General features: G+C 46.6%; 1 protein-coding gene across 1 annotated transcript; it reads right to left on the bottom strand.

Moving 5' to 3' along the window:
* Positions 1–2,009: 2,009 nt before the first annotated feature.
* LOC148130307 (vomeronasal type-2 receptor 26-like) lies at positions 2,010–7,163 on the bottom strand. Its single transcript, XM_087965876.1, has 3 exons — positions 6,993–7,163; positions 4,157–4,283; positions 2,010–3,304 (listed from the first exon to the last, which is right to left on the bottom strand). Exons 1-3 carry the CDS (start codon positions 7,146–7,148, stop codon positions 2,397–2,399), a joined length of 1,191 nt encoding a protein of 396 aa, XP_087822002.1. The 5' UTR covers positions 7,149–7,163; the 3' UTR covers positions 2,010–2,396.
* Between the last annotated feature and the right edge of the window lie 4,512 nt (positions 7,164–11,675).

Genomic DNA, 11,675 nt, shown 5'->3' with positions numbered 1-11,675 from the left:
AAATAATTTCCAAAGGTTCCAAAATCACCAAACAATCCAAACAGACTGTTTCTTTTAGATACCTTCTTCTTCTTGACTTTCTCTTTCTGGGGTTAAAGTAATCACAAATCCTTTTCAAATATATTTTTTGGAAGTTTTTAAACTCTTTGCAATTCTAGGCAATCTTCTCCTTATTTTCAAATTTTGCTCAGATTTTTTTTCACTCTCCTTCCCACTCACAGCCAAAAGATTTTTTTTTCCGGTGTCACTTTAGGAAGGAGAGTCGAACAAAGAAAAAAACTTTTCCCTTTAGGGTATTTGCAGCTTGTAACTCTCGCAAGGAACAATAGATACTTAACAGCTTTCAAGGTTCCAAATAACTTTCTCCCGTCTTGTCCCAGCCAGAAGCAACTTTCACTTCTTTTTCAGCTCTCTCCCTCCTGCACTTGCTTACCCGGCTGCAGCTTTCTTCATGGCGGCCATTGCTGACCGCCGTTCCTCCGCCTCGGGAAAAGGGAGTTTAGCCGGCTGGGGAGGGGTTTGCGGCACCCCCAAACCCCTTGCCGGATCCCCCTATCTTCCGCTGCCTCTACAGGGCAGCTGTATCCCCCAGATCCAAATGGATCGGGGGAACCTTGGCGTGAACGCAGCAGGGATCACACAATGGCAAATCCCTGCCGCCGAAAGCTAGCAAACCGGAAGAGTGGGAGGCTTTGAGTTCTAATCCTCCCTCAGGCAGGAAAACTTCCTGGGGACTTTGAGCGGATCACTAGGAGACTTTTGAATTCCAGTCCTGCCTTAACTCTTATTGAATTTGGGGTGGTAAATTTGGAAACATTTTCTCAGATTAATGTGAGAAACTAAAATTGGAGATTCCTAGAGTGTGAGATGGCCGAGTGTCCAATGTTGTGGGTAGTGATGGAGGAAAGTGAAATTGTGGGATAATCGCTGTGGTGGGGATCAAATTTTTTTACTACTGGTTCTGTGGGCATAGCTTTCTGGGCATGGCTTTGTGGGCGTGGCTTTGTGGGCGTGGCAGTGGAAAGTTACTTCAAAAGCCCATTCCTACCTCTCCCAACTAGCCTGCTTTCCAGCTCCGTTCTCCTGTGCAGGGCAACCAATCCAGCCGATCAGCTGGGACTCAGTGGGAGGCAGAGAAGAGATGGGGGCGAGGCCAGTCAGAGGTGGTATTTGCCAGTTCTCCGAACCACTCAAAATTTCCACTACAAGTTCTCCAGAACTGGTCAAAACCTACTGAATTCCACCTCTGGATAAACGGCTCTTCCATGTGGCACAAAGCCACAAGTCTCTGCCTTCTTCTACTGCTTGTGCGAGAACCAGAGGGATTTGTGTGAATCTTAGACTGACCTTCTTCTGATCCAACAGAGCTTTTCTTATCTCCTTCAAATGGAATTTGCAAAGGGATCCTATTCGCAGTTAGGAACCATTATGAGACATAAACATTAATTCCCAATTGATCAGCAATCTCTGTGGTTGGAGAGCAGAGCAGCTTCCATGGGTGCCTCTTCCTAGAAACCTAGAAGTCCCCCCACTTATTCAACCCCTTTTTGGACCTGGATGAACATTACGCAGCATTGGAGGTTTGTGACGTGTCAATGATGTGGCTGCCTTGAGACAGGATCCCTGTAACCTCCTTCTGGGAAGAGTCCCAAGGTCCCCTTTCTCTGGACATCTTCTCCAGCCCTTAACAGACGAGACAGGCTTGGAGGAGGAGCAGAGAAATGCTTTAGGTACAGATTGTAGATTGGAAAATTAAAGAGCCTGAAAACGGCTATTTTATTTCTCTGGTTGATGAAAGAAAAAAATATACAGTGGAAATTTCTTTACACACTTCATTATTTTATTTCCTTCTTTTTTTTTTGCTGTGCTGTACATACAATCCCAAACTGAAATCCCAGACAGCTGTTCTGCTGAATTCTTTCTGCAAAGGAGATTTTATCAGGAAATCAAGAAAGACTCATATAAGAGGGATGAAGATTTCCCTCCTCAGCTGGGAGCCAGTCAAGCATGGCATTTCACATCATTCTGGCATTTTAAGGGAGAGGATCAGGCAACCAGGCTGGTGTTTGGTTCCCACAGCTTCCTCCTGATCTCTTTTCCTACACATTCTCTCACCACCCACCCACATGTTTAGCTGCTGTCAGTGGGAACAAGTGCGTCAATCGTTTTTTATAAGTTATCATGTTCAGTAGCTGTTGCTGAACAGCTGAATTCCTCTGAATTTTACAGTGGTCTCTTTAGCAATATTTATTGAAAGGGGAGAATTCCAGTCGTTCAACAATTCCCCATTTTGAAACATATAGATATCATTTTCTTTGACTCCTGCATACTATCAAAATGGAAATCAAATAAAAGAAACATGAACAATTCTTCCACTATTATAATGATGTTATATCTCATGTTTTTACATTTGTTCTGGCTGTGAGATGCTCCTTTGTGTTCAGCTCTGGCCTCAGAAGGATAATGTAGCACTTGGGGATGAAGATGCAGCCCAGCAGACCAGCACTGGAGGCCAGGATGGAGAAGACCTGCACAGCCACCATGTGTTTCCCTTTGGTGCTCAGGTAGGTGGGCACAAAAGTCACCCAGACACTGCAGAAGACCAGCATGCTGAAGGTGATCAACGTGGCTTCGTTGAAGGCCCCAGGCAGATTCCTGGCCAGGAAAGCCACCGTGAAGCAGACGGCGGCCAGGAAGCCCATGTAGCTGAGGGTGATGTAGAACATGACAACGGCCCCTTGGTTGCATTGCAGGATGATCTCTCCAGGCTGGGAGAGGAGGTCAGAGTCAGGGAAGGGGGAGAAACTCCCAGCCAGATGGAGCAGATGATAACTTGGACACCAGAAGAAGACAGGATGATGGAGTTGGCCAAGCTCTTCCCCAACCATTTCTTTGCTCGGTTTCCTGGTTTTGTGGCCAGGAAAGCCAGCACCACCATGCTGGTTTTGGCCAAGAGAAGAAACGGCAACTGAGAAGATGATGCTGAAGACCGTTTGTCGGAGAAGGCAGGTGGCTTTCCTTGGTTGACCAATGAAGAGAGAAGGAGACAAGAAGCAAAGCAGGAGGGAGACCAGGAGGATGTAGGAGAGGTCCCGGTTGTTGGCTTTGATAAGGGGAGTTTCTTGGTATTTAATGAAGACGATTAAAACAAGGCCTGTGGTTAGGAACAAGAATAGGGCAAAAGAAACCAGGATGATGCCCAGAAGTTCTTCATAATACAGGAAGGTTATAACTTTGGGGATACATTGGACTCTTTTTTTATTTGGGAATTTATCATCCGGACATTTGGTGCATTTTTCTGTATCTGAGAAAAAAACAACAGCCCCATATTTCTTTGTCCTTTGCATTTCAAGATATATTGTACATTCTTTGGGAACAAGTGATTACCAGGAGCATTTTCCGGGATTGATTTCTTAATATCTCCAGAGACAAAAAATAAGTGTATCACTTTTAAAAAAATATAGCTACAGTATATTTTTGATAGGCTATGAAATTGAGGAAGCTTTGGACTTGAAATATTTCCTTTGTAATGTTCAGAATATCGATAGAAACCTCCATTACTAAAGGAAAATAATGAATCAATTAATCTTTCTAGAGAAACTTATGTGGAAGATGGCAATTCTTGTCATACTTGCCTCACAGGTGGCTGGCAGATCAAGTGACTGTTGCAAATAATTTGGAATGGCCATTGGAGCAGTGGTGCTACGGGTGCAGAGACATACAGGCATAACTATCCATGCCACCACATTGTGTATCTCGTACATCAGCAATACCTTTTCAGTGTTCCTCAAAGTGAACCCATGTAGACTGCATTGCAATCCTCCTTTCAGGAGATGGACCTAAACCAATTCCTCACATTTCAAGGAACTCAGGTGTTCCTAGAGAAGTATGTGGAAGGAAGGACACATCCAACCTATAAAGAAGAAATATTTTTCTGGCAGTAGTAAAGCTTGTCCAATCTGCCACAGCCACGTCTCTCTATCCAGCCCTTCCTTCACAGTCTTTTTGCTCTTCTGTTTAGATAAGAAATGAGGCATTTCGGAAATAAACCAGAAACAATTAAGCTTCAAAGTGTGTTTCAATTCACACTTTCATGACAATGCTCTGGATGGATCCAGTTCCACCAGGCCTCCCATTTTCCTCTGGTGTCACCCACCTTTCTGAGTGGAGAAGGTCCCCTCCGGACAAGGAACGCAGTCATAACAGCAAACTGGCTCTCCTTCTCGAGCCCTCTTGACAAATCCAGGATGACAACTTTCCACACATTCAGATTGAGGAAAGGACTGAGCAGGAAAAAACAAGATTGCCAAAGGAAATGTGTGAGGATTCTCCATCCATGGAAAATGGAGGTAAAAATGGATATTAGATAAGATATTAGATATTAGCCTCTGGTCTTCACTTAAGTAAATACAAAATCTCTCACTAATTACAAATGTTTGGAGATATAACTTCTGGAAGATTCTTCCTTTAGTTCCTCTCTTTTGCTGTTGGCATCTCACATTGCCAAGAAAAAAAAAAAGGACTTTATTAAATAGAAAAGTCTGGAGAGATGGAACCAGTGGTGGGATTGTACTGGTTCTGTCTATTCTATAGAACCGGTTGTTATGATTCTGCACAGTTCGGAGAAACGGCAAATATCACCACTAACTGGCCCCACCCCTCTCCACCCGCCCCTCCCCTCCATTGCCCAGTCAGTGTTTTTTTGTAAATTTTATTTGAGTTTTCACAAAGAGAAAAAAATACAAATAAAACATCTTTTTGAAAGTAGCGTAATCCCGGGTTACATTCTCCGTACAGACACAAGTTCAGTGTCCTCTCATAACCGGCCGTTGTGGCAGGGCTGGGAGGGTGCATGCACACGGGGAGATGCTCCTCAAGCAAATGCCAAAGCACAGCAAAACCAAGTACGGGGCGGGTGGCTGCTCACTTGAGGAGCGAGCGTCTCCCCACACAACTGCACCCTCTTGATCCATCCACAGCTGCCGGGTGCAAGAGGAGGAGGAAGAGGAGGAGGAGGAGGGTCACCCGAATGGACGCTTCCACCGCAGTCTGGCAATCGTTGTTTAGCCAGTCTGGATTCAAAAAAGAAGAAATGAAAGAAGTAGCGAAGAGCGCCAAGGAGAGCTTGCTGGCTTGGCCATGCCGCGTCTTTCAGGTAGACACACACACACACACATTCACAGATACACACACACAAACAGAGTGGGGGAGAGAGAGGGGAAGATAGGGTCCCGGCCTCTTCGCTATCCCCCACCATCACCCTTACCTTCTCACACTGCTCCATTTTGTGAACCACCTATGGTTTAGTATCTCCTTCAAACTGGTGAGAATCCCACAAGGGCTGGGGAATGTGTCACTAAGAGCTTCAGGTTTGTTTGCTCCTTGTGCCCAAAATAGCAAAGAAAAAAGGGAATTCTGTTGACCAGGGCCTGAATTCAGATGAATTTGAATCATGATTGGGTGGAGGTCCTTTTGGTCCCTTTGGGAGAGAAGCTTCATCCTGCTTGGGGAAAAGTGTCCCCTGAAAGGGAAGGTTCATAGTTGGGGAGGTTCTTAAAGAGACCAGACCTGGTCAGACTTATCCATGCCTCTCTTTTACACACACACACACACACACACACACACACACACACACACACACACAAACACACACAAAGGGGGGGGAGGAGGGGAAGACAGGGAAAGAGGCAGAATGAGAGAGAGATACAGAGAGATACAGAGAGGGGGAAAGAGAGAAAAAGAAAGGGATAGATGGAAGGACGGGACAAAGAAAGAAAAAGAAAGAAAGAGATGGAGGGAGGAGAAAGTGAATGAGATACATGGATGGATAGATAAATACATGAAAGGAGGGAGGGAGAGAGAGAAAAAAGGAGAGGAAGGAAGGACACAAACCCTGGCTTCAGAAGACTCTTTGAAGCAGCACAGCAATCTAGGGCTGGGTTGCAAGGGATCTTGGAGGTCATCTAGTCCAACCCCTGCTCCAGCAGGAGATCCTTACAAAATCAAAGAATAGCAGTGTCAGAAGGCTGTGTGCGTGTGTGTGTTTGTGTGTTTGTGTTTATGGTTGTCAAAACTCCAAAACCAGGTCAAGGAGCTCTGGGGAGATCAGTCATAAATTAGAACACTTGCTAAGCAACTGGCCATTAGCGAGGACCACTTGTATTTGGTTTGCCAGTCACATGGCCACCTGGCCATGCCCATCTGGTCAGGTGACCATCAGGCCACTCCACAAATTAAGCCACGCCCACCGAACCGGTTGTTACAAAATTTGAATCCCAGCCCTGGATGGAACTGAGAAAAGATTTCAGCATTAATTGATAACCAGCCGATTCCTTCGTATGACCCCATTAACACGCATTTCTCCCCTCTTCTCACACCCATAATTTTAAGGTGTGATATCAGAACAATCTTGATAATTTCAGGTGAACTGAAAGCCTTGGAGCTGCTTCCTAGGAGCAGAAGGCCCATTGCTCCATCCCAGGGAGGGTGAAAGGGAGGCATGGAGAGCTCTGGCCAGGTCCAGCCTCCTTAAGAGCCTCCCAGATTATGGAGCTGCCCCTTCAGGGACACATTTCCCCAAGCAGGACGAGAAGAAGCTTCTTTCCCCCAATGGGGCCAAAAGGACCTCCGTCCAATCACGATTCAATCCCATCCGATACAGTCCAAGCCTGGATTCAGGCTCCGGTCAGCAGAATTGCCGCCTTCATTTGCTCTTCTGGGCACAAGGAGCAAACAACCAGAAGCTACTAGAGACACATTCCCCAACCCTTGTGGGATTCTCACCCGTTTGATGGAGACCCTTAATTGTACGGGGTCCACAAAATGGAACAATATCAAAGCCTCCCAAGCAGCCTAAGGGAAAAATCCGGTTTTTACTGCCCAGATTCAGTTCTCGGTGAAGGTCAACCACCTTTGGGGAATAGCATCAGCCCTCTTGAAATGGGACCTCAGGCTTTGGAAAACAGAGGAAGGACATCAAAACTTTCTCCTACCTTGTTGAGCAACTTTAGCCGTGAAAGAACATCTTGCCTGATAGAAAGTCTGTTTCTTTTAAAATACGCCAGAGTCTCTGTCTTGGGATCATCCCTGGGAAGAACCAAGAAGCCCCAAATGAACAGATCTGCTACTACATCTCCATTTGGGTCCATGTAGAGTTTATAGTTCGAAATATTGAGAAACTCATTCTTCTCCAGGAAAGGATGGAACTAGAATGGGAACATGCAGCAATTTTTAAAGGAGAAAACTTTGTTTCTTATCCCAGACGCTTTTTCACATTTGCATCTTTCTTCTGTAGTTGTCTAATTTACAGACATGCTTCATTAGGAAAATGGGTGTTACCACTATCTTACAAGTGAAGGGAAAAAGTTCACAAAAATTTGTCGATCATATTTTGACAATATAGATTTTGACAAAATATAGTTGAACAACAGAAAAAAGGAGATTTATGAACTCCTAAAAGCAACAGGCTGGTTATCAGAAATACGGTTTCTGAAGAAGAAAATTGTCAGGGTGATCCTCTCCCAGGAAGCCCAGACAGGAAACCTGAGCTAGGCCTGAGCTGAAACTGGGCCCCTGAGGACAAGGGGCCACTCCAGCTGCAGCTCACGCAGAGGTGGTATTCAACCGGTTCACACCGGCTAGGACGAACCGGTGGTCACCCCTGGTTGGCCACACCCCTGAACCCGGGTCGCCCACTTGTCCCAGTCGCTCTCCTAGCTTTCCCTACCACGTGGTGGCTGTTTCGCAGATCGGGCAGATGTCCCAGGGCTGTTGCACATGCGCACTGTGTGTGCAGCCGTGCGTGTGCTACAGATGCAGTGCACGCGTGGAGCAGCCCTGGGACATCTGCCTGCCTGCCCACCCTCCCAGATTACGTTTTCTTACTTCTCCTGGCGGATGTGCCTTTTCCAGCCCAGCCCGGCCCGGCCAGCCAGCAGGTGGGTGCACGATTGTCCCGGGTCTTCTCTTCTTCCTTGTCGCGATATGCCTGCAGGAGCCCCTCAGGCCAGCTGAGCTGGGAGCCGCCATTCCCAGGGTTCTACACTCCCATGCTTGGTGACGCCTCTTCACCTTGCCTGAAGCAGCTGGCCGTGCCCCTCACCTCCCCTCCCTCGCCTGGCCTGAGAAGTTAAGGGGGACGGTGGGGGATAGCGAAGAGTCCAGGTCCCTATCTTCCCCTCTCTCCCCCCACTCTGTGTGTCTGTGTGTCTGTGTGTGTGAGACAGAGAGAGAGAGAGAGAGAGAGAAGAATGAGGGGGCGCAAGAGAAGAAAGAAAGAAAGAAAGAGCAAGAAAGAAAGAGGGAGAGAAAGAGAAAGAAAGAGAGGGAGAATGGAGAAAGTGAATGAGATATATGGATGGATAGATAAATACATGGAAGGAGGGAGGGAGGGAGAGAAAAAAAAGGAGAAGTTAGGACACAAACCCTGGCTTCAGAAGACTCTTTGAAGCAGCACAACAATCTAGGGCTTGCATGCAACGAATCTCGGAGGTCATCTAGTCCAACCCCTGCTCCAGCAGGAGATCTTTACAGAATCAAAAATAGCAGGGTTAGAAAGCTCTGTGTGTTTGTGTTTGAGTGAGTGTGTGTGCATGTGTGTTTGTGTGTTTGTGTTTATGGTTGTCAAAAACAGGACAAGTAGCTCTGGGGAGATCAGTCATAAATTAGAACACTTGCTAAGTAACCGGCCATTAAACGAGGACCAATTGTATTTGGTTTGCCAGTCACATGGCCCACTGGCCAAGCCCACTCAGTCACGTGGCCACAAGCCACGCCCATCTGGTCACGTGACCACCAAGCCACGCCCACAAATTCAAGCCATGCCCACAGAACCAGTAGTAAAAAATTTGAATCCCACCAGTGAGTTCACAGCCTGATATGCGGCATCTCCTATCAGGACTCAGGGATTCACTTTGTGACACCTCTCCTAATATCTGGGAAATACGGAACTCTTTTACGTGCAACTGCAGTTATCAGATCAGTACGAAGGAGTTTCTCTGAATGGGGGCGAAATTCTGTTCTGCTGTAATGCAAAATTATGTCTTTATTTATTTAGGATATTTATATTGCCACATATTAGCACATGACTCAGCATTAGGCAGACTCTAACTGCCCATTGACTGTCATTTATTTTTATTTTTCTCCATTATTATTATTATTAATTGTAATGCTGGTCTCTGACTGTACTAAAAGTGGACTGGATGAAGTAGGAAGCTGTGTTGGAGACATTTGCCATCTTGAGTTATGTGTAAATAAATACATGTTTAAGAAAACAATCTCAAAATCGTACTTGACTGCAACCTGAAACTGAGTCTTGAGAGAAGACAAGGAGGAGATTATGAGAGAAGCTTCTCAAACTTTCAAAATCTCTCAGTTGGACAAGGGAGGATTCAACATTCTTCCAATGACTGAAAGAGGTGTTGGGAGTAGTTAAAACCCTCCCCTCTCCTAGGAAAATGAAATATTTTAGGATATACTAAAAGGGAGAATATATTTCCCTAAAAGAGAAAAGTAGAAACTCAGAGAGGCTGAAACTCCGCCCCCTCCCACCTTTGCTAATGGACCATTACTCTGGCCTAGGCCAGTTTATTTTACATAACAAAGTTCTACTCCAGGTAAAGCTATATAGGAATTACCCAAAGCCATCACCATCATCCAGCCAGGCTCAACCAAGCCTGGGACTCAGGACAACCTACAGAGTTGCCCCTGCATGGCCCATGGGAGCCTGACAACCCGATCAGAATACAAGCTCCAATTCAAATCCCAACAGAGGGCATCAAACAATTTCACTCTCAACATCTCAGCCCTTCTTTCCTCAACCAAGGCATGTGCTCCTGTCCACCATTAAACCATCTTCAAGCAGTCACCATGTTTCCAGCATCTTTATTCCCCGCCTGGAACTGAACCCAGAAGGAGATTTCTTCCAACAGAGGCTAGACAGAAACTTCAGGATCTGCTCCCTGTTATTCCGGGCGTCAGACAGGAGCAATTAGATGGTGCAAATCTCTTGACCTTTGCAGCACAAGAAGGTTGATATGTTCCCCTCCTTCTCCTTTGGTTCCTTCTCCAAAAGGATCTCAGATTAATGGATCCCTATCAGGGACCCATACCTGCCAGCTGCAATCTCGGAGCCCCCAACCTCTTTTCTCTCTCCTTCCTTCCCCTTCTCGATCTGGAGGAATAGCGGCATTCATGGCTGGGCCAAAGTCTGAATGATACTGTACCATTGATATTTAGTTATGATCCGTTCCTGTTCCTTTTACCCTGGGTCTCCAGTGGGGCTTTCTGGGTGCATCTTCTGCGGCCTTTGACAGAAAAGAGCGTGCTTGGAAGGGAACAGCGGAAATAATGATCTTGAAACGGATCTTTCACAAAGAAATGGGGTTCAAAGGCAGCATCTGTTGGCCTTTTTTTTATCAGATAAGCAAAGTTCCAAATACTATGGATGTATTTGAGAAGTCTGTCCTTCTTTATTGTATACAGTGCAAAATTTGTGAGGATCAGACTTTCCCTTCAATGGCTCCTGGCAAATGCATAAGTGCTTCATGGAAAGGAATAATTCTGTTCCAGATGGAAATAAATTCTATGAAGTGGACAAAGACATTGATTTGTCTCCACTTAGAGAGGGCCTCCTGAGGGTGCTGTTTGTCCAGTTGTTGTGAATCGTTCTGATACAACCACACAGAATTCCATTCTGACAAGCATCGGAGGAAAGTCCTCATGAAATAATCTCCCTTTTCTGTGTCTGAAGCAAAGAGGCCAATCAGGGTCCATCTGAAATGGAGGAGCAGCTGGACAATTGCTGAGTATTGGAATCGTTCTTTGGGGAGCAATGGGTGGAAAAAGAATCTCCTTTTATCTCTCAGAGCCTCTGAAGAATTCCAGTAGTGATCTGAAAAAGTAATGAAGAATGCTGTGTTATAATGTGGTCAGATCAACTCCAAAATATTACCGTGTTTCTCACATAATAAGGCCGGGCCTTATTTTTTGAGCCCGAAAAAGCGGCTAAGGCCGTCTTTTCGGAGGTGACTAATTCCCCCCTTGCATCCTCGCCAACAGCCGCTCCTAACAGGCGATCATGGCCAAGCACAGAGAGCTCCCTACTCCCACCTTTTGCTGCAGACACCTTTGGCACCCGCTGCTGCTGTTGCTTTCCCTTCTGCCCATTCTGCCACCATGTTTGGAGCTGCCGCTTCCGTGTTTGGGTCAGCCGCCATTGGAGCTCCCAAGCAGCAGTGGCAGCTCCAAACATGACGACGGGCGATCTTTTTATTTTGGTCCGCGAAGTTCAGAGCGAGCAAGAGAGGAGACTGCGATGCCTCCATCCGAGATGGCAACCTCACTAGTGGATCACAACGTGGCTGGAAGCCCGAATCGGCGGGATCGATGGCGATCTTTTGGAGCGAGAAAAAGGGAGATAAGAGTTGCGGCGTAATTTGCAGGAGGAAGTGGGTGTACCCCACGGCAGGGAGCCCAAGGAAGAAGGGGCTGGTAGGCAGCGGAGGCGTCCGTAGCTCCGGAAGCAGCCTAGAGACGCGCCCGGGAAGAGGCCCAGATGCTGCCTTGTAGTCCCCAAGCCAACTGCGTGCGCCTCCTTTAGTTATGTGCGCTCCGGCGCTTTGGGCATCTCCGTGTGATCACGACCCTGTCCTTTCCACCTGGGCGCCCTTGCTGCT

This window comes from Notechis scutatus, chromosome 5 (assembly GCF_049901735.1).
Source record: "Notechis scutatus isolate UNSWTSFEM ecotype Mainland chromosome 5, rNotScu1.2, whole genome shotgun sequence".
In the NCBI taxonomy this organism is placed as follows: domain Eukaryota; kingdom Metazoa; phylum Chordata; class Lepidosauria; order Squamata; family Elapidae; genus Notechis; species Notechis scutatus.
The sequence above is the reverse complement of the archived record's forward strand: the minus strand, read 5'-3'. Positions and strand labels throughout refer to the sequence as shown.